Here is a 23540-nt window from a genome sequence, read left to right on the forward strand (position 1 = left end):
TATAGTCTGTAAAATACGGTGTGTGTGTGTGTGTGTGGGTGTGTATACACACACACATACACCCCGTATTTTACGGACTATAAGACTCTAGGGACTATAAGACGCACCTTAATTTTAATCCAGTTTTTCAGAGTTCTAACATATTAAACTGTTAAAACATATAAGACGCTCCTGAATTTATATATATATATATTTGCTTGGATTCTTTTTCATGTTTATTGTTAAACCTTCTTTCTCTATGAAGCTGCCTCTGACTGAGTCAGACCTCCGTCCACCTAGCTAAGCATTGGCAACTCCGACTGGCAGCAGCTGTGCAGAGTTTTAGACCCAGCTCAGTGGCTGAGCAATGCATGAGGCCGGGCGATGCACCTGGGCCGTGGGTGCCTAGGAGCTGCCGTGATTGCCCCCTCCTCTCCCCACAAGGTGATTATTGCCCCTCTTTGCAGCCCCCCCCCCACTGCCGCCACCAGACTGTGCTTGGCCCAGCTCCACATCAGCATGGGCCCGATCCCAGTGAGAACAGGTGACCCCTTTAAACAGGAACCTTGTACCGAGTCAGACCCTTGGTCCGACTAGCTCAGGATTGTCTTCACAGACTGGCAGCGGCTTCTCCAAGGTTGCAGGCAGGAGTCTCTCTCCCAGCCCTATCTCGTTGGAGATGCTGCCAGGGAGGGAACTGGGAACCTCCTGCTCTTCCCAGAGTGGCACCTCCATCCCCTGAGGGGGAATCTCTTCCAGTGCTCACACTTCTAGTCTCCCATCCCAATGCAAACCAGGGCAGACCCTGCTTAGCAAAGGGGACAAGTCATGCTTGCGACCACAAGACCAGCTTTCCTCTCCTAAAAAGATCTCAAGTACAGAGCCAGGAAAGATCTTAGGGAATATAGGAAGCTGCCATAGACTGAGTCAGACCCTTGGTCCGCCTAGCTCAGTATTGACTTCACAGACTGGCAGCGGCTTCTCCAAGGTTGCAGGCAGGAGTCTCTCTCCCAGCCCTATCTCGTTGGAGATGCTGCCAGGCCATTTTCATGAACCACGTGGTTTGACCGGTTCCAAAACCGAATCGGGCGAGGTTGGCTCGAATCTGGTTTGGATTTGAGCCAAACTAGCAAAAATGGGTTTGTGCACATCCCTAGCAGTAAGTGAGCAAAGGAAGAAGGGAACAAGCAATTACTTGGTCTTTTCAAAAAGTATTGTAAGTTTGTTTTCCTCCTATTTCCTCATACTCTATCCCTAACCCGCATATAAAACTGTGAATTATTACCATTGATTTAGAGGAGGGGGGTGCAACCTGAGCTCCTCCAGATCTTGCTGAACTACAACTCCCACCATCCCCAACTTCAATTCACTGTGGCCAGGGATGCTGGGAGTTGTAGTAAAGCAACATCTAGAGGACCCCAAGTTGGAAACCACTCTTTTAGTTTAATTGTTCTGGTTTAAAGTGTAGTTGGATTTTTAAGGATAATTTGTCACACTGAGGTTCCCCCATAAACTCTCATTTCTGTTAACACAGCATCCCTCCTCAAGGGTGGGTTGGTGGGTCCTCCTCAAGAACCCATCCATTTTTCTGAAAGTCAGTATGGTATAGTGGTTAGACTGATGGACTAGAGTTGGGGAGACCCGAGTTCAAATCTCCATTCGGCCATGAAACCCACTGGGTGACTTTGGGCTGGTGAATTATCTCTCAGCCTAACCTACCTCACAGGGTTGTTGTGAAGATAAACATAACCCTGGCTCCTTGGAGGAAGAGTGGGATATAAATGTAACAATAAACAAACAAATCACAGCTCTTACTATAGGAAAAGCCTTCTTTCCGTTCACAACATGCCTATCTTTACCGTATCTCCCAGTATTTTTCTGCTCTTCACCGCTGCCGCCCCAGAGGCACCCAGCAAACATCCACAGTTTGTCTATCCTCTGCAAACTGGAAATCCAAATGGTGATGCAACAATAGGGATGTGCCCAGAACAGATCCGGGCTGTTCGGTTCGGATTCGAATCGCCCAGTCTCCAAGCCGTCTCATTAGAACTGGCTGGTGGTTTGGTTCAGCCACTAGAACTGGATCGAACAGGTTCAGATGGTCCGACTCAGTTCTGATTGCTTGCAATGGGGAATCCAGTAAGGATTCCTCTATACAAGCAAAGGGGATTAGGATTGGGATTCCCGGATGGGATTGGGATTGGGATTGGGATTGGATTGGATTGGGATGGGATTGGGATTGGGATTGGGATTCCCGGATGCCCCGTTGCAAGCAATCGGAACTGGTTGAACCAATCGGAACTGGTTGAACCAATCGATTGGTTGAACTGGTTGAATCAATTGGTTAAACTGGTTGAATCGATTGGTTGAACTGGTTGAACCAATCGATTGGTTGAACCAATCGGAACTGGTTGAACCAGGCTGAACTGGTTTGATCCCAACTGGACCTGCTTTGGTCCAAACCCCCTTTCTGGTTTTTCACATCCCTAATGTAACATATTGACAGAATGGTTTGGAAAAGAAAGGGAACCATGCTTTGAGATGTTGTTGAAGTTCCCCTGAAAAGAAAGCATTTCCCAAATGCCTTGCTACTGACCTGCCAGAAAATGCTGTCAATTGTATTCCCGAGAAAGCCATCCCGCCCTTCTGATGACACCAGTTTCGGTCCAAGTATCGTCATGAATTCATCAAAATCAACCTGACCATCTCCTGGAGAGACAGAAAGAAAGAAACAAAAAAGAGAGAGGCGTCACTAACAATTCTGAGATGCTGAATTCTCTCTGCAAGTTCTCCTGGAGCTTTTTCAGGTGGCGACTTTACAAAGACTTTACTTTGGGAGAGTGAATGGGTTCACATATTGGCTAGATTTACCCTGAAGTCCCTGTGATATTTCAGAGAGCATTTCACACACGATTCCTCCAAGGTCCCTTCCAGCTCTAGAGCTCTGTGATTCTATGACATTTTCCTTTTAAATTTCTTCTCAAACAGAAGTCTGTTTCTGTATACCACATTTACCTGAATCCAAGACTAGGTTCTTAACAAGTTTTTTGACATTAGAAATCAAGGGATTGTCTTACATCCAGAGTCCTCTTTCTTTTGGGTAAATATAGATATCACCTCTACTTCACCTCTGCTTTTAAATGGGGTAATCTTAAATTCAGAGTCATCTTCTATTTGGGTGAATATGGCAGTGAGCGTCTTGCTTGGAGTCAACCTAATTTTTTCTGGCATTGCCGTTTGTGTGTCTGCGTCTGATCTGAGATCATAACAGCTTAATGTCATTCCAGCCCTTCTGGTTTGACAACGCTTTGCGAAGACTTGGACCTAGAGAACTTAGCTGGCAGAAGAGCTTATGACAACCCTCCATGCAGTTAGGAACATAGGAAACTGCCATATACTGAGTCAGACCATTGGTCTCTCTAGCTCAGTATTGTCTTCACAGACTGGCAGCGGCTTCTCCAAGGTTGCAGGCAGGCGTCCCTCTCAGCCCTGTCTTGGAGATGCTGCCAGAGAGGGAACTTGAAATCTTCTGCTCTTCCCAGAGCGGCTTCATCCCCTGAGGGGACTATCTTACAGGGCTCACACATCAAGTCTCCCATTCAGATGCAACCAGGGCAGGCCCTGCTTAGCTACGGGGACAAGTCATGCTTGCTACCACAAGACCAGCTCTCCTCTCCCAGTTTCACAGAGCTAGTCTAAAAAAGAATATACTGTATACAGTAGGCTGATCTAAAAGTCGAGATTGGTTCGACTCGATCTGATCCAATCCCACAAATGTCGGTTTGGGTCCCTTGGAGTCAGAGTCAGGGTCAGGATCGGGTTAGAGTTGGGAAGTTGTGAATATTTTTTTAAAGTAACTGCAGGACTCACTCTGAGCCCAGCAGGAAAGTAATACAACACCAGAAAGTCGCGGGGCAAATCTAAGAAGAAATAATCAAACGGGAAGTGATGTGACATTAGAGAATCACGGGAGAAACCTGGAAAATGGCTGTTTGTGAGTGGGAAATTGGCTTTAAAATGTTTTGAAATGTTTAGATTTAATTTAATATAATTTAAGAATAGATTTATGTATGGGCAGAAGATGGGGGTTTCCCCCCCAGACACGATAGCCCAAAAAACCTTAAAAAACCCTTTCTCCGCTCTGATTTTTTTCCTGAAAGGGGTTGGGGACCTGAACTAGGGTGTTTAAGTTAGAGTTCAGATTCCTTCCGAATCCCTCTGATCACAGTAAAATTGTTCAATTTTACCGATCCGACTTGCACAGGCCTAATATATAAGTCTTAGTCCAAGCGACCCGTCTTCTTGAGAATTATGGTTTGTTCCACACCCAGCCCTGCCAAAGGAAACAGGCCGAGCCAACATAATTCTTTCCCAAAGCTCCCTGCGCTATCGCAAACCTCAAGCAGATGTGTGAGTCTGCCAAGGAGCACCTGAGGCTTGCAAGACCCCATTTGCCGACAAGGAATGAGCTGTACTTAAAAGTCAGGGCAGAGTCATCAGCATTCAATGGCGCATTTGCAACCTACAACTCATCTCGAAACGCTCCACATTCTTCCCATTAGCAAACTCTGTTGTCTGCTGTACGGATGGGGGACGCAGCTTTTCCAAAGAGCAGCTCTGAGAGTAATATTTCTCTTGCCTCGCTTGAGTGAGAAGGAATGATACCAGCCAACGAACAATGTTTCTGTAGAGACCATAGCCTATTCCTCAGCCCCGGTTCCTCGATAGTGTAATCCATTGTAATTCACTGGTACGTTTCTGCTCTCTTTCCTGTATCTAGATTCTAGACGCAGTTTACGGCTTTAAAAGAAAAGGAAATTGATACCCAGTCAAAGCTTTGATCCCGGACAAGCGGCATTTTGGAGAAAGCCCTGCTAACCATCTCCCTTCTTGGATATACAGGTGAAACTCGGAAAATTAGAATATCGTGCAAAAGTCCATTAATTTCAGTCATGCAAATTAAAAGGTGAAACTGATCTATGAGACAGACGCATTACATGCAAAGCGAGATAAGTCCAGCCTTAATTTGTTATCATTGTGATGATCATGGCGTACAGCTCATGAGAACCCCAAATCCACCATCCCAGAAAATGAGAATATTGCAATGCACCCAGAAGACGAGGATTGTAGAATAGAACAATATCGGACCTCTGAAAAGTATAAGCATGCATATGTATTCAGTCCTTGGTTGGGGCCCCTTTGGCAGCAATTCCTGCCTCCATGCGGCGTGGCATGGATGCTATCAGCCTGTGGCACTGAGGAGGTGTTATGGAAGACCAGGATGCTTCATTAGCGGCCTTCAGCTCTTCTGCATTGTTTGGTCTCATGTCTCTCATCCTTCTCTCGGCAATGCCCCATAGATTCTCTATGGGGCCAGGTCAGGCGAGTTTGCTGGCCAATCAAGCACAGTACACTGTATACTTTTCGGAGGTCCGATATTGTTCTATTCTACAATCCTTGTCTTCTTGGTTCCATGTCATATTCTCATTTTCTGGGATTATGGATTTGGGGTTTTCACGAGCTGTACGCCATGATCATCACAATGATAACCAATTAAGGCTGGACTTCTCTCGCTTTGCATGTAATGCGTCTGTCTCATAGATCAGTTCCACCTTTTAATTTGCATTACTGTAGATGTGGCAAAATTCCAGTGTCTTTGTTGCTGATGTAGCCCAGCAGAACTGGTCCCTGCTGAATTCAGTGGTGGATTTTCCATGAGCCACAAGAGGCACAGGGTTGGGTGATTCGAGTGGATCGAATTCAAAGGGAATCACCCCTTAAAATGGCAATTCAATTCAATTCGAATCTGAATTGAATTTTCCAAATTTGATTCGAACCGAGAGCCATCGGGCACCTTTTAAAAACCATTCCGTATGACCTGGTTCAGACGTCACAGGAAACCGGAGGTCCCTCCACCTCTGGTTTCTCAAGCCACACATCCGAACTCGGGCAAATGGAGTTTGCAGTGGAAAGGCCCAAACCTTCCGTCAGAGTGAGTTTTGCCACCACGAATGCAATTTCTGCAGTGTGAGCATTACATTCGAATGCTGGGCCCCACAGTTGGGGCCCCGTGGAAGCAGAGTTGAGGGAGGAATCTCCTCCTTCGCTCTGGCCCGATTGGTGGTGCGGGCTGTCTTTCTGTCCAGGAGGTTGTCCTTCTCTCACTGACTGCTGAGAGGCAACGCTGTGTTACGTCCGAACCGGGCCGATGAGTACCTCTCAAAATTGTTGGGTCTGCCACTTTTGGGACCCAAGGCACAGATTGCCTCCCAGGTGGATCAGAGGGTCCCCTCAGCTGCCCTCGGGAGCTGTTGCCAAGGAGGCGGGGTCAGCAGCACGGCCGCTGCAACTACCGGAGGACTCACTCACCGTCCATGTCAAGGCGCTGCATGATGATAGCCAGTTCCACCTCGCTGGGCATGTATCCCAGGGAGCGCATGGCCATGCCCAGCTCCTGCTTGGAGATAAACCCATTGCCATCACGGTCCAGCACTCGGAAAGCTTCGCGGATTTCTGCAACGAAGAGGGGGGAAAGACTGTGTCACTGCTCCCTTCATTTAAAAGCAAAACTTTCTGAAGATCACAGCAAGGCAGAAGCAGCTCACCCTACTGAACCGGGCCGGGGGGGGGGTTCAAATGACGCGCAGCTGCCTCCAGTTTCCAGCAACTCCGTTTGTGCCTCTCTCATCCTGCAGTGTCGTTCCCGTGAGTGATCCTGCCTTCAGGCCAGCCATTCATCAGGTAGAGTGGCATTCATCAGGTAGAGCTCGACCTGACGAAGGGCCGGCCTGCAGGCAGTGTCGCGCACGTGAACAGAGTGGGATGGGCAAGAGAGGTCCCAATTCTGTCCGCCATGGCCCTGGTGTAGAAGTCACTCACTGCTATCACTCACTATAGTGAAGCTTAGGGAGAAGGGAATTTAGGGAGGAGCTTAGGGAAGAGCTCAGGGAGGAGGGAATTTAGGGAGGAGCTTAGGGAGAGGGAGGAGCTTAGAGAGGAGCTTAGGGAGGAGGGAATTTAGGGAGGAACTTAGGGGGGAGGGAATTTAGGGAGGAGCTTAGGGAGGAGGGAATTTAGGGAGGAGCTTAGGGGGGAGGGAGGGGATTTAGGGAGGAGGGGATTTAGGAAGGAGCTTAGGGAGGAGGGAGGAGCTTAGGGAATTTAGGGAGGAGCTTAGGGAGGAGGGAGGAGCTTAGGGAGGAGCTTAGGGAGGAGGGAGGGGATTTAGGGAGGAGGGGATTTAGGGAGGAACTTAGGGAGGAGGGAGGAGCTTAGGGAGGAGGGAATTTAGGGAGGAGCTTAGAGGAGGGAGGAGCTTAGGGAGGAGGGAATTTAGGGAGGAGCTTAGGGAGGAGAGAGGAGCTTAGGGAGGAGGGAACTTAGGGAGGAGCTTAGGGAGGAGGGAGGAGCTTAGGGAGGAGGGAATTAGGGAGGAGTGAAGCCTAGGAATTTCCTGAAGCCCTGGTCTTCAGACTATGCCGGTTCGGCACATGAGTTTAGCCACACCCACATTTCAGGGGACCCTGGGAAAACTGCCCACCATGGCCACCTGAATAGGACCTCAAGGTCACCCTCTGATGCAACAGACACCGAGTTGGGCTCAAGGATCAGTCTCCTGCACACAGAGCCAAGAGGCACCTTCCCAACAGTGCTGATCCTCTTTACTGAGCAGGAGAAGAGCAACTGGCCGTATCCATCCCCAGCACAGCATCCCTGCAGTGGCTGTCGCTGGCGTTTATCTTACATTTCTTTCTTTCTTTTTAGAGTGTGAGAGCCCTTTGGGGACAGGGAGCCATCTTTATTTATTTTCACTTCTCTATGTAAACCACTTGGGGGACTTTTGTTGAAAAGTGGTATATAAATATCCGTCGTATTCATATTTGTATTTGTATCAGCAGCAGGTCCTTCTGAGGATCTCAGAAACTGGACAGTAATGCCTCTAAAACTGCCCAGTGAAGCAAGAGGCAGGGCTAAATTATCCATTTGGCACAATAGCTAAAGAGCCCAGGGCCTACAAAGCTCCCAAGAGCCTACGGAAAAGTTTTATCTTTCCCCTGCCCGCCTGATGACGGGGAAAAACCAGAAAATAAAACTGCTAAAATCAATCTCAATAATGTTCTTTGATTCAATTACTTTAACAGCATAGCAATATAGTAGAGTGCAGATGGATCACTGAAATAATGATAACTGAATACTCAGATATAATTGTCGGATAACTGAATTAATGATAATAGCTCTGACTTCAGTCTATGTACAATAAACATTATCTTTGTGGCTCTTTCCGTTAGCGAAACCAAGGACGACATCTTCTCATTTCAAGGTATGCAGAAGTGCATTCTCAGCTGAAAGCAGTGTAAGGAAAGACTGTGGTTTCTGACCCATGGGGGACCTAAGGCAGTTTGGTATGCGTTCCAGCTTTGCAAATGGCAAGAAACATCCGAAAAACTACGTTAATGTATTTAGAAAACCCGTCACCCAATTCTCCCCACAACACACCTTCTAAGAACATCAGAACTTAAGAAGAGCCCCGCTGGATCAGGCCCAAGGCCCATCTGGATCAGCATCCGGTTTCCCACAGTGGCCCACCAGACGCCTCTGGGGAGCCCACAGGCAAGAGGTGAGGGCACGGCCCCTCTCCTGCTGTTGCTCCCCTGCAACTGGTATCCGGAGACATTGTGTCATTGATGAGGCTAGAGATAGTCTAGAGCCCTTCGGACTAGTGGCCATTGACAGACCTGCCCTCCATGACATTGTCTAAGACCCTTTTAAAGCCATCCAGGCTGGTGGCTGTCACCACATCATGTGGCAGAGAATTCCATAGGTTAACTATGCACTATGTGAAAAAGTACTTCCTTCGGTCAGTCCTAAATTTCTCGATCTTCAGTTTCATGGGAGGAAATTATTCTACAGGTGAAACTCGGAAAATTGGAATATCGTGCAAAAGTCCATTAATTTCAGTCATGCAAATTAAAAGGTGAAACTGATATATGAGACAGACGCATTACATGCAAAGCGAGAGAAGTCCAGCCTTAATTTGTTATCATTGTGATGATCACGGCGTACAGCTCATGAGAACCCCAAATCCACAATCCCAGAAAATTAGAATATTACATGGAACCCAGAAGACAAGGATTGTAGACTAGAACAATACCGGACCTCTGAAAAGTAGAAGCATGCATATGTATTCAGTACTTGGTTGGGGCCCCTTTGGCAGCAATGACTGCCTCCATGCGGCGTGGCATGGATGCTCTCAGCCTGTGGCACTGAGGAGGTGTTATGGAAGACCAGGATGCTTCCTTAGCGGCCTTCAGCTCTTCTGCATTGTTTGGTCTCATGTCTCTCATCCTTCTCTCGGCAATGCCCCATAGATTCTCGATGGGGTCAGGTCAGGCGAGTTTGCTGGCCAATCAAGCACAGTACACTGTATACTTTTCGGAGGTCCGATATTGTTCTCTTCTTCAATCCTTGTCTTCTTGGTTCCATGTAATGTTCTAATTTTCTGGGATTGTGGATTTGGGGTTCTCACGAGCTGTACGCCATGATCATCACAATGATAACCAATGAAGGCTGGACTGATCTCGCTTTGCATGTAATGCGTCTCTCTCATAGATCAGTTTCACCTTTTAATTTGCATGACTGAAATTAATGGACTTTTGCACAATATTCTAATTTTCCGAGTTTCACCTGTACACAAAACTGCCTTCTACGGTCAGTCCACTGACTTATCTCGCTTGTTATTGTCTGCCCTGACGAGCAGCATCTCTACAAGGTTTCAGGGAGGGATGTGGCTCCCTTATCCGATACTCTTGCCCGGAACCAGGGAGAGCTGCTACCAGTCAGAGTAGACCATAGACTAGTAAGACTCATGGCCCGACATGGCGTAAAGCAGCTTCCTATGTTCCGGTGTTGAAGCATTGAGGATCTGGTGGTCATAATGTTGACCACAAATGTAATAAAAGCAAACAAGCATCCACCTCTCTCTGGGAGAAGGCCATGCGTCGGAGTTCATAACAGAGCTTGGAGACGATCATAATCATCTGGGCATTTGGAGGCCTGTTTGCCAAAAAACACTCCACGTCCTCACGGCACGAGAAGCCCAAAACAGATTGCGTGGCCGTCTCTCTCGAGGAAAGAGACGAGGCAGCGGAATATGCAGATGCAACGCAAACACAACCATATTTTCCGTGGGAGTGAAACCCGTACAAGTTCTTTGCTGGGAACAGTGGCACGCTTCCATCTCTCCGGCGAGCCCCCGAGATTGAGCTTCAAAACATTTTTTTTGCACAAGGAGAATTTGCACATCAAAGGGAACTTGGGTTCCAGAACCTTGAAGATTTTTTCCACCGCTGTCCAAAATTGGAACCACCGGACCACTCACATACGAATGTTAATCTCTTGCTAAATACAGTCCTCAGGACGTAACCCTTTCAAGAGAATGCATGTAGTGTGGGGAGAAGGATGTAATTTAGAACTGACAAAAGGAAGTACTTTTTCACACAAGGCATAGTCGACCTGGGGGATTCTCTGCCACAAGATGTGGTCAGCCAACAGCCTGGATGGCTTTAAGAGCTGGTCTTGTGGTAGCAAGCATGACTTGTCCCCTTAGCTAAGCAGGGTCTGCCCTGGTTGCATATGAGTGGGAGACGATATGTGAGCACTGTAAAATATTCCCCTCAGGGGATGGAGCCACTCTGGGAAGAGCAGAAGGTTCCAAGTTCCCTCCCTGGCTTCTCCAAGATAGGGCTGAGAGAGACTCCTGCCTGCAACCTTGGAGAAGCCACTGCCAGTCTGTGAAGATACTACTGAGCTAGGTGGAGCAATGGTATGACTCAGTATATGGCAGTTTCCTATGTTCCTAAGAGGGATTTGGGTAAATTCATGGAGGACAGGTCTATCAGTGGCTACTAGTTTGATCTAGGTTTCTGAGCCAGAGTTCTGAACTCACTGTGGTTTGGGCAAACCCAAGTTTCTTGTCTTTGGCCCTTACAGGAAACTGTGGCTGGTTCCAGACCTCAAGAGGAAACTTGCAATCTTCTCCTCTTGCATGTGAGGAGGAAGGAGGAGCAAGCCCACTGTGTGTGTGCGCGCACACACGCGTGTATGTATATTAGGGGTATGCACGGAACTGGCCGGTCCAGTTTGGTTCGAAGCCAAACTGGATCCAAACTGGACTGGGCCAATTAGGTCCAGCATACCCTTGAACCCCACGCCCCCAGGTTTGGTTTGGTTGGAGGTGGGTGCATTCACAACCTTTCTTTTCTTCTTTTATTTTTAATTCCCCCCTCCAGGGGAGTTGTCCAAGGCGTGTTTGTGTGTGTGTGTGTGTGTGTGTGTGTGTGTGTGTGTGTGTGTCTGTGGAGGTTTCCCCTCCCACCCCGCCGGCCTCCTTTATTTAAAAAATCAGCCATTCTGCTGTTCTTTGGCCGGTTTTCGGCCTTTCTCCCCGGCGCGATGGCCATTTTGGAAGCCACCGCGCCTGCGCAATGGGTTGAACACGTTCAACCTCAAACCTGTTTGCACATCCCGTCTGTGTGTGTTGGTGGCATCTGAATGTGCACAGCATGGCACCCGTCCTTTTCACAGGATTGTTGAGCAAGGAAGACAGAGTGAATATCCCTTCCAGTAAACTCATACTTCTGAGGGCAAGTCGGAGGAACGACTCCCCTCCCCAACAGCCTCAACGGCAGCCTTAAAAAAAACCCCAAGGACAAGATGGTACATTATTTACCACGTTTTTCTGGGCTAGGCAGCCCAGCCCATCTGTCTTCCGAAATCTCTCCGCTGGACTCACTTCTCCCTGTTTCAAGCCAGGAGCAAAACCAGGCTCTCATAACTTCAGGCCTGTCCGTCTCCTTCCCGCAGGTACACAACATTTCACGGGTCACCACCTTACATACGCCGATGCCCATTCAAAATGCATGTAAACACCCAACTTGGAAAACCATCCCCCCGCCCAGACCTCAGAACAGTGTCCGAGCACAGCCACAGCTTAGAACATAAGAACATCAGAACAGCCCTGCTGGATCAGGCCCAAGGAGGCCCATCTAGTCCAGCATCCTGTTTTGCACAGTGGCCCACCAGATGCTGCTGGAAGCCACAGACAGGTGTTGAGGGTGTGCCCTCTCTCCTGCCATTACTCCCCTGAAACTGGTACTCAGAGGCACACCCTTGAGGCTGGAGGTGGCCCACAGCCCTCCGACTAGTAGCCATTGATAGACCTCTCCTCCATGAAGTCATCCAAACTCCTCTTCAAGCCATCCAGGTTGTTGGCCGTCACCACATCCTGTGGCAGAGAGTTCCACAAGTGGATCACACGTTGTGTGAAAAAGGACCTCCGTTTGTTGGTCCTAGACCTCCTGGCCATCAATTTCATGGAGTGACCCCTGGTTCAAGTGTTGTGGGAGAGGGAAAAGAATCTCTCTCTCTCCACTTTCTCCATGCCATGCATGATTTTATAGACCTCTATCCTGTCTCCCCGCAGTCATCTTTTTTCTAAACTAAAAAGCCCCAGGTGTTGTAGTCTTGCCTCATAAGAAAGGTGCTCTAGGCCCCTGATCATCTTGGTTGCCCTCTTCTGTACCTTCTCCAGTTCAACAATATCCTTTTTAAGATGTGGTGGCCAGAATTGTACGCAGTACTCCAAGTGTGGCCGCACCATAGTTTTGTATAAGGGCATTATAATATTAGCAGTTTTATTTTCAATCCCCTTCCTCATGATCCCTAGCATGGAATTGGCCTTTTTCACAGCGGCCGCACATTGAGTCGACACTTTCAACAAGCTGTCCACCACAAACCCAAGATCCCTCTCCTGGTCCGTCACCGACAGTTCAGATCCCATCAGCATATAGTTGAAGTTGGGGTTTTTCGTCCCAATGTGCATCCCTTGACACTTGCTAACGTTGGCAAGCTTGGCCAACAGCCACTGTGCGATGTCGCCTCCCTGCTCCCCCTTCACACACTGGCTTGGAGATGAAAAAGGGGACGAGGACAGGCCGAGGAAAAGGCAGCACGGAGTATGGAACATTTGCTTTGTAGAGTATAGAAAGGGTTATCGAGGGTGGATAAAGGGGAGGGGTGTGCACAACACCGGAAAACACGGTTTGGTTCAAGTCGAATCGGACTCGAACCAAACTGGGACCAGTCCGGTTCGGTGCACACCAGAGCCGGGCCCAGCCCGGCTTGAGTTCGAATCGTTTCGGGCCTGGCTCGGGGATGGGTGGTCCAAGAAAAAATAATTTCGACGGGGGGGAAAGGTGGACTACTCACCACCATTGGTGGCCAGCGGATACCCTTGTTGGGAACTGGTCCCTCTTAATCAGCCAGTACTGCCTTAAACAACTGAATAGGAACATCAGAACAGCCCTGCTGGATCAGGCCCAAGGAGGCCCATCTAGTCCAGCATCCTGTTTTGCACAGTGGCCCACCAGATGCCGCTGGAAGCCACAGACAGGAGTTGAAAGGGGCATGCCCTCTCTCCTGCCATTACTCCCCCGCAACTGGTACTCAGAGGCACCCTGCCCTTGAGGCTGGAGGTGGCCCACAGCCCTCTGACTAGTAGCCATTGCTAGACCTCTCCTCCATGAAGTCATCCAAACCCCTCTTCAAGCCTTCCAGGTTGTGGGCTGTCACCACATCCTGTGGCAGAGAGTTCCACAAGAATAGCACTCCCGCAAATCTTACGGGAGCCGAGACTCCGTCTCCCGATCTTGCAAGAGCTCCAGGACCCCCCATCATCCAGGCTGCCGCATCCTTGCTGCCGCCCAAAGGAGGGGCTGGCAGATGGGGTGTACGCAGCCTGGGGTCGGGGTCTCCCCACTCTCCCGCCCTGTGTCACTCGCTCACCCACACAACGGTTAGGGATGTGCACGAAACTGGTTTGGCTGGTTCCGTTCAAATCCAAACTGGATTCAAGCTGACCCCCGACCCAGCTCCGTGCCTGCCCAACCTGGGTCTGGTCCGGTTCGACCGTCGAACCAGGCTGAATCGGTTTGGGGGCTAGACTTTTAAAGGCAGGTCCAGTGAGGGTTCCCCTTTACAAGTACAAGGTGGGGGACCCTTCCTGGGGTAAGAGATGGCCGGGCGGGGGCTGCGGGTGAGTAAATAAGCTGCTTACCTGGCAGATGCGGCTGTCAGCCTGGCTGTTCATCACCACTCATCCTCCCAGCGGCCACAAATACTGCACTCCCCCCTCTTTTCCTGAGCCGCCAGTTTGGTAAAAGGGGGGGGGGGGAGTGAGCTACTTGGGACCGCCAGGAAGGTGAGCAGTGCTGAGCAGTGGCATTCTCCACCACACCAGCCAGGTAAGCAGCCGAGCCTGTTCGCCCGAACCAGGCCTGGTTCCGTTCAATCGCGGACCGAACTGTCCCTGGTTCGGTCTGTGACCGAACCGACGAACCCGCCCCGATTCAAGGCGAACCGGTTCCGCACGCACCATCCGCACACACCTTTAACCATTGTGCAGACCTCTGTACACTTCTACAGCAGACGGTCTGAATTGGGCTGGTGCGTGCATGTGTGTGTGTGCAGGTGAGGGGCAGGTGTGAGCATTTGGCAGCAGAAGAGAGAGGGCAAGTGAGGAGACTGCAGAAAGATTGCCAAGGGGACTGCAGAGGAAACATCATCCCATCTTCCGTGAAAGGTGTCATCTTGTGCAAAGCTTGCTGCTTTGCTTTTTAGAGAAATCCACACACACACCCCAAATTTAATGATTGGTATGTATCGCCAGCCAACTGGAAGATATATGCCAAGCAGGAATGTGTGTTATTTTTGTGAATGGCATTATCATCTGTTGCAATCTTCTGCAGAACAGCTCTTTCCTCTTTCTCCTCGTAGCAAGGCAAAGGTACTGTTTTGCAGGCAGTATTCTGTCCGTTTGAGCCAGAAAGGCTTAAAAAAAAAAGAAAGTCTGCTGTTTCAGCTTACGTGGTTTTTAATCACTGCTCTCTTTAATTTAAGCGGTTTCAGATTACTGCTGTTTGTCTTAATTGCTTCAAATATTGATTTTTGAAACCATTTTATGATTATCGCGTTTGCAGATTGCATTGGCCATTTTGATTAGCAGTGGAGCAGAAATTGGTGCATAAAAGAGCATGCCTTCTCAATGACGAGCACAAGGAAATATGGTGGAGGAAATGGAAGAGATATTTCAGATATAAATATGTTAAATGGATGAATGAATAAAAAATGACAGAATTTGGTGAAGAACATGGGAGAGACATTTCCAGATTAGACTTAGCACGGATGTGCCCTAAAGTATTGTCTGAAGATTCTCCAGATTCTCAAGGGCTAGCAATTCTGAGAATTTTCTTCTGAGCATTAAAATATTCTTCATAGGAACATAGGAAACTGCCATATACTGAGTCAGACCATTGGTCTATCTAGCTCAGTATTGTCTTCACAGACTGGCAGCGACTTCTCCAAGGTTGCAGGCAGGAGTCTCTCTCCCAGTCCTATCTCGTTGGAGATGCTGCCAGGGAGGGAACTTGGAACCTAGATGCTCTTCCCAGAATGGCTCCATCCCCTGAAGGGGGATCTCTTCCAATGCTCACACTTCTAGTCTCCCTTCCATATGCAACCAGGGCAGACCCTGCTTAGCTATGGGGACAAGTCCTGCTTGCGACCACAAGACCAGCTCTCCTCTCCTTCATACATTCACTGAATAATTCTCACACTATCATTTCCAGGAATGGTGTTTTCTGGAATAAGAAATAACCCCCAAACAGGCTTATTTTCAAGTTCATTAGTAAAAAGGAAAATAGAAAACAGTTAGAGGGGATAGTCCTGGACTGAACTGATCTTTACATTTTAATCAATTTAAGGCAGAGAGCCTTGGATTAGCCTTTATCATTTATAAATCTTTGTATACTGCCCAAGCAAAGCCTTCAAACAAGAGAGATTGGGTGGCTCTGATAATCTTTCTCCACAGCACCAAAACAAAAAGGCCGAAGGATTTCTTTTGCTTTGCTAAGAGGAGGCACTATAGGTGCTTAGAACCCGTTGCAATTGCAGATTAACAAAGTCCTGATTTGACTCTGGAAGTCCAGGCTTTTCTCCTCTGCTCTTCCCAAAATGTCATTTTGCTCATTAAACAGATTCTATCAGCCATTTCTGCACCTAATGGTGCAGAGGGGAAGTAACTTGCCTAGGGAGCAAGAGGTTGCCGGTTCAAATCCCTGCTGGTGTGTTTAACACCTATTTCGGGCCGCAGCGTCAGGAAGATGCTGAAAGAAGATGCAGCAGCATCAGGAAGATGCTGAAAGGCATCATCTCACACTGCGTGGGAGGAGGCAACGGGAAACCCCTCCTGTATTCTACCAAAGACAACCACAGGGCTCTGTGATTGCCAGAAGTCGACACCGACTTGATGGCACAACTTTACCTTGACTTTATCAGCAACTTCTGCAGCTTTTCATTTTAGATTGTGAGCTATCTTGGCTCCCCAAAGGTCTCACAAACTAAAGAGAAACTTAAGGTAGACACCAGCAACAACCACCGGAGGAATGCTGTGCTGGGGACGGATAGGGCCAGTTGCTCTCCCCCAGGAGAGAATCACCACTTTAAGTCCAGTGGATCACTAGCACCAGCATACGGCCACCACCAGACTACAATCTCTCCACACCAGTGGAGAGAACCACCACTTTAAAGGGTGCCTCTTGGATCCATTCATTTTCATAAGAACATCAGAACAGCCCTGCTGGATCAGGCCCAAGGAAGCCCATCTAGTCCAGCATCTCGTTTCCCACAGTGGCCCACCCGATGCCTCTGGAAGCCTACAGGCAGGAGTTGAAAGGGGCCTGCCCTCTCTCCTGCTGTGACTCCCCTGCAACGCAGAGAGGCATCCTGCCTTTGAGGCTGGAGGTGGCCTGTAGCACTCAGACCAGTAGCCGTTGATAGACCTCTCCTCCATGAAGTGATCCCAACCCCTCTTCAAGCCGTCCAGGTTGTTGGCTGTCACCACGTCCTGTGGCAGAGAGTTCCACAAGTGGATGATGCGTTGTGTAAAAAAGGACTTCCGTTGGTTGGGCCTAAATTTCCTGGCAATCAATTTCATGAGATGACCCCTGGTTCTCATGTGATGTGAGAGGGAGAAGGATTTCTCTTGATCCACTTTCTCCACACCATGCATGACTTTATAGACTTCTATCATGTCTCCCCGCAGTCGTCTTTTTCTAAACTAAATAGCCCCAGGTGTTGTAGCCTTGCCTCATCTGGAAGGTGCTCCTTGATCATCTTGGTTGCCCTCTTCTGCACCTTTCCCAGTTCTACAATGTCCTTCCTTAGATGTGGTGACCAGAATTGTACACAGTACTCCAGATGTGGCCACACCATAGTTTTGTATAAGGGCATGATAATATTAGCTGTTTTATTTGCCATCCCCTTCCTAATGATCCCTAGCATGGAACTGGCCTTTTTCGTAGCTGCCGCACATTGAGTCGACACTTTCAACCAGCTGTCCACCATGACCCCAAGATCCCTCTCCTGGTCAGTCACCGACAGCTCAGATCCCATCAACGTATACTAGAAGTTAGGGTTTTTCGTCCCAATGTGCATCACAACTCCACACCCAGGAAGGAGCAGAAACACTTTCCGACTCGGAGCAGACGCATCACACATCTGAAGAAGCTCGCCTCCACCCATCTCTCACACAAGAGACACCAGCTGTCCTTAGCACCGGCTACATTGTCAAGAACTCATTAAGTCCTTTCTCACGATCCATTAGGAAGGGTTTGGAGGGGTTACGGTCCTCACTGTGGGTCTGGGTGCAGAGATCACGCGCTCAGTCCGTGAATTCGCCAACGATGGGTGAATTCCGATTCACCAACTGGAAAAGTCCGATTCACCAAGACCAGACATCGTGAATGGAGGAAGGGCTCCAAACCCGAAGCGGTCTCTTAGCAACCACAGTATTAAAATGGAGCTGAAGGGAACAGACGGCTGTTTCTTACAGCCTGCTACACACCGAATCGGCGAGGACCTGTGAAACGGCTGGCAACCCTGAAGACTAGGAGTCAAAGGGATTCCATGACGGACGTCAGTTTCCGTCGGACTGATCAATTCTGAAACTGGTGGAGGAGCAGGAATGAGAGAAGGGCCATTATAAAAAGAGCAACAAGGCAATGAAAAAGAACCTGTTGAAAGGTTGTTTGAGTGGCTACCGGCCAAGTAGGAGAAGCCGCTAGCCTGGGCTGCAGAGCTTGGCACACTCCAAACTGGTGGTCCCACAAGCGCCAAACAGGACGTGGTAGTTGAGGAGGATGGCTTTTCCTCCTCCCTCGGTAAAAAGCCGGGATGGAATCCTCTCGGTAGGGCACACAAGCCAGACCCAGCTGTGATGGGAAGAGAGCTGGTCTTGCGGATGCTCTTGTGTGAATTGTCCCCTCTGCTAAGCAGGGCCCACCCTGGTCTGCATTTGAATGGGAGGCTACAGGTGAGCACAGGCGAGCACCGATCACAGATTACACAAGAAGTGGTGACACAGGAGTCTGTTTGATCATGAAGTCGGACCTCTCTGAGCTCTCGAGTTCAGGACTCTTTACACTGACTGGCTGGACCTCTCTAAGGTTTCGGGCAAGGGTCTTTGTGGGCCCTGTCTGGGATGGAAACAGGACCTTCTGCGTGCAAAGCAGGTATTTCCCCACTGAGTTACACCCTCCGTTTTACACCCATGCTCTGAGAAGGACAGTTGAGGCCACATTTAAGATCGCTTTGAACGAGAGGAGGGGAGCTGGTCTTCTGGTAGCGAACATAATTTGCCCCCTTTTCCAGCAAGGTCTGCCTTGGTTTGCATAGGGATGGGAGACGACAGCCATATTCACACATCATGTGGAACCCCAAGTCCAGTGAATCCGTGGTTCTGCTCACCACCCCTTCCTCTGGTGGTGGCCGCCATTTTGCAGACCGCCACACATGCACCCTGGCCATTTGCATCGTCTGGGGGCCAGGGCGCATGTGCGTCGGCCTCCAAAATGGCCACTGCCATGGGAGGAAGGGCCAAAACAGTCCTCTGAAGAGCGGGGGGAGGACGGTGAGGGGAGGGAGAGATGGCAGAAACACCCCCCACCCCCACCCCCCACACACATCCACAGCTGCACCCTTGGACCTGGCACTGAGGTCTCGTACCCCGTAACCGGCTCTGGGCCAGCCTGGGGGATTCAGCTTGAGGTCAAACCGAACCGGGTCCGGCAAGCCCTCGAGTCGGCCCGGTTCGATGGCGAACCAGCTTGACCTCGAGCCAATGTGCACATCCCTACAATCTGGTCCCATTTTAATGAATTGTTCAAGTTTTAAAGAAATCTAACATCAGAAGACGGTGTCCCCCCCTTTTTTCTCCCCCCCCATTTCTTTTGGCAGATGATGTTTATATCACATTAAAGTCAATGTTTAAGGGATCCTTCCTTCCTTCCTTCCTTCCTTCCTTCCTTCCTTCCTTCCTGTTATCCATACTTTCCCCTATCTACAGGTGAAACTCAGAAAAATATTCATCGTGCAAAAGTCAATTAATTCCAGTCATCCAAATTAAAAGGTGAAACTGATCTATGAGACAGACGCATTACATGCAAAGCGAGAGAAGTCCAGCCTTAATTGGTTATCATTGTGATGACCATGGCGTACAGCTCAGGAAAACCCCAAATCCACAATCCCAGAAAATTAGGATATTACATGAAACCAAGAAGACAAGGATTGTCAAAGAGAACAATATCGGACCTCAGAAAAGTAGAAGCATGCCTATGTATTCAGTCCTTGGTTGGGGCCCCTTTGGCAGCAATGACTGCCTCCATGCGGCGTGGCATGGATGCCATCAGCCTGTGGCACTGAGGAGGTGTTATGGAAGACCAGGATGCTTCATTAGCGGCCTTCAGCTCTTCTGCATGGTTTGCTCTCATGTCTCTCATCCTTCTCTCGGCAATGCCCCATAGATTCTCTATGGGGTCAGGTCAGGCGGGTTTGCTGGCCAATCAAGCACAGTGCACTGTATACTTTTCAGAGGTCCGATATTGTTCTATTCTACAATCCTTGTCTTCTGGGTTCCATGTAATATTCTCATTTTCTGGGATTGTGGATTTGGGGTTTTCATGAGCTGTACGCCATGATCATCACAATGATAACAAATTAAGGCTGGACTTCTCTCGCTTTGCATGTAATGCGTCTGTCTCTTATATCAGTTTCACCTTTTAATCTGCATGACTGAAATTAATGGACTTTTGCACTATATTCTAATTTTCCGAGTTTCACCTGTATTATTACATAATGCTGTAATCTTTAGTTGAAATAAAAACTGGAAAAATAAAACAAAAACACCATTTCCACCTTGAAGGCATCTCCTCCTGCTGCTGTTCACAGACTAGGTGACGGGTGCAGATCACCTCTGAGAGGGAGCAAGAGACGCGATCCTCAGGGGAGATGTGACAGCAGGTGGAGATGGAACAGAACTGGGGAAATTCATTCCCTCATCCCTAATTTCTGTGTGCATCAGGATGCACATCACATCGTCATGATTAGCCTCCCATCTGGGCGGACGGCTTCTTCCACACATACCTGGCCTCCATCTGCAGAGAGGTTCCCCCCCCCAACCGACATTCAAATTAGCTCTGAATGAATCATTTCCTCAGGTACGCGGTAAACCACACAGCAGCTGCTGAATATTGATGGCAGCAGTTCAGAGAGGCTGGGCTTCGGGCCCCAGAGGAAACCACGTTTGGTTTCCGAAACCAGCAGGTGGCATCAACGGCCGGCCGGCCTCACATTTGGGCAACTGAGCAGCTTGCCGGAAGCGGTCTGGTGGTAGCAAGCATGAACTGGGCCCTTGGCTAAGCAGGGCTCACCCTGGTTTGCAAGTGGATGGGAGAATACACATGTGTACACTCTACCCTTAGGGGAAGAGCATCTGCAAGATGGAATGCAGAAGGCTCCAAGTGCCTTCCCTAGCAGTAGAGGAACCTGCCATATACTGAGTCAGACCATTGGTCTATTTAGCTTAGTATTGCCCACACAGACTGGCAGCAGAGAGGAGAGCTGATCTTGTGGTAGCAAGCATGACTTGTCCCCATAGCTAAGCAGGGTCCACCCTGGTTGCATAGGAAAGGGAGACTAGAAGTGTGAGCACTAGAAGAGATTCCCCTCAGGGGATGGAGCCGCTCCGGGAATAGCTGAAGGTTTCTAGTTCCCTCCCTGGCTTCTCCAAGATACAGCTGAGAGAGCTTCCTGCTGCCAGTCTGTGAAGACAACACTGAGCTAGATAGACCAATGGTCTGACTCAGGCAGTTTCCTATGTTCCTATGTTCTCCAAGGCTGCAGGCAGGAGTCTGTCTCAGCCTTATCTTGGAGATGCTGCCAGGGAGGGAACTTGGGACCTCGATGCTCTTCCCAGAGCAGCCCCATTATCCCCTGAGGGGAAGTTTCTTCCAGTGCTCACACTTCTAGTCTCCCATTCATATGCAACCAGGGCGGACCCTGCTTAGCTAAGGGGACAAGGCACGCTTGCCACCACAAGACCAGCTTTCCTCTCCTAAAAAGATCTCAAGTACAAAGCCAGGAAAGATCTTAGGAAATATAGGAAGCTGCCATATACTGAGTCAGATCCTTGGTCCATCTAGCTGAGTATTGTCTTCACAGACTGGCAGCGGCTTCTCCAAGGTTGCAGGCAGGAGTCTCTCTCCCAGCTCTCTCTCGTTGGAGATGTTGCCAGGGAGGGAACTGGGAACCTTCTGCTCTTCCCAGAGTGGCCCCATTATCCCCTGAGGGGAATCTCTTCCAGTGCTCACACTTCTAGTCTCCCTTTCATATGCAACCAGGGTGGCCCCTGCTTAGCAAAGGGGTCATGTCATGCTTGCAACCACACTCCAGGATGCCCGGGGGATAGCTGACAGGAGCTGGGCAGGAGCTGGTTCAGCAAATGCTATATCTTACAGTGCAAGGGTGATAAACCAGAATGGAAGAGAGCAGAACCAGGTAAAGAGCAGACAGAAAGAGGTGCTAGCCGGTCAAAGAGGTCAAATGGCCAAAAGAAAGGTTGCACATGCCATGTAAGAGATGCAGGGTATAGGTCCTTATATGCCAATGCCCGAAGCCTCCGAGCGCCCAAGTGTCTTTCTATCCCCAGGCCTTTCAAATCTAAGTTTGTAAATTCAGCTTTTCAGACTTGATCTGATTTTTAACTAATTTTAAAATGAGTTTTTAATGCTGCTTTGTATCGTATTTTGTTTTCTCCTTTTTTTTGATCTGTTATGATATAACGTGTTATGTGTTTTTATTGTATGTATTTATTGTGAGCATTAATGTGTTATGTGTTTTTTAATAACAAAGAACAATTTGTTATGGGGCGGCTAACAGATAAAGTTGTTTTATTATTATTGTTATTACTATTATATTTACACACAGTCTACCAGATGTTATTGACTGGATTTGGTACTTTCATTATCGGGCCCTTTCCAAGGGTCTAGGATAACTAAAGAAAAATTAAAGATATTGCCGTAGTATTTGTGCGGTCCCGAGCAGTGTGGCCTTCTGTAGTTGATGTGTTGTAATTTTATTGTGTCAAGATGGTGTTCAAGTTCTTTTGGTACTGCACCAAGTGCACCCACAACTTTGTTGTGCACCCACAACACCACTACTGTTTTCTTTTTCCAGAGCCGCTCAATTTCAATCTGAAGGTCCTTGTACAGTATTTAGTTATTCCTCCCATTGTTTTTCGTTGACTCGTCTATCCCCTGAGATTGCAATATCAATTATCAGGACCCGATTCTTCTTGATGACTGTCAGATCTGGCGTATTGTTCGCTAGATGCCTATCAGTTTGTATTCAAAAATCCCAAAGGATTTTGCCTCCTCATTTTCTCTGACCTTCTCAATTGGATCATTCCACCAGTTCTTGCTTGCTGGCAATTTGTAATTCTTGCAAAAGTTCCAGTGGGTCATTGCAGCAACTTTATTGTGTCTTTCCTTATAATCAGTCTGTGCAATTTTCTTACAGCATACAAGGTGCTCAACCATCTCATCCGCTTCCTTGCATAACCGACACTTGCTGTCTTCCTGGGTGTTATCAATTTTTGCTTTTATAACATTTGTTTGTAGTGATTGTTCCCAGGCTGCAAAAATGAGACCTTCCGTTTCTTTCTTCAATGTCCCCTTCTCTAACCACTACCATGTTGTGCTATTGATGACTTTCGATTGTATGTCATTTAAAGAACTGACTGTGCAATGGTTTGTTGTGCCATTTTTCTCGTTGACTCCTCATCTGCTGTTTTTTGTATTCATCCTTTATTTTCAACAGTCTTGTCTTACTCACTTCCTGGAGCATTTCTTCTTGGCTTTCTCTGATGTATTCTGCCAATGCTCGTTTTTCTTCTTCAACAGACTGTCTGGCTTGCAACATTCCACATCCACCTTCATTTCTTGGCAGGTACAGCCTATCAACATCACTTCTTGGGTGCAGGGCATGCTTGATGGTCATTATTTCCCTGGTTTTCCGATCCAGCACATCCAGTTCTGCTTGTGTCCAATCAACAATTCCTGCTGTATATCGGATTACAGGAACTGCCCATGTGTTGATTGCTTTGATAGTGT

The 23540-nt window shown here is 48.5% G+C and overlaps 1 protein-coding gene across 3 annotated transcripts in view; it reads right to left on the reverse strand.

Moving 5' to 3' along the window:
* CALN1 (calneuron 1) overlaps positions 1–23540 on the reverse strand; it is a 129501-nt gene that overhangs the window by 24162 nt on the left and 81799 nt on the right. For all 3 annotated transcript variants that reach the window (XM_053275503.1, XM_053275502.1, XM_053275504.1), the window contains 2 exons: positions 6349–6492; positions 2576–2688 (listed from right to left, as the gene is read on the reverse strand). In XM_053275503.1, coding sequence (XP_053131478.1) covers positions 2576–2688; positions 6349–6492 — 257 coding nt within the window. The remainder of the gene's footprint in view (positions 1–2575; positions 2689–6348; positions 6493–23540) is intronic.

The sequence above is a fragment of the Hemicordylus capensis genome, chromosome 12 (genome assembly GCF_027244095.1).
Source record: "Hemicordylus capensis ecotype Gifberg chromosome 12, rHemCap1.1.pri, whole genome shotgun sequence".
Lineage (NCBI taxonomy): Eukaryota > Metazoa > Chordata > Lepidosauria > Squamata > Cordylidae > Hemicordylus > Hemicordylus capensis.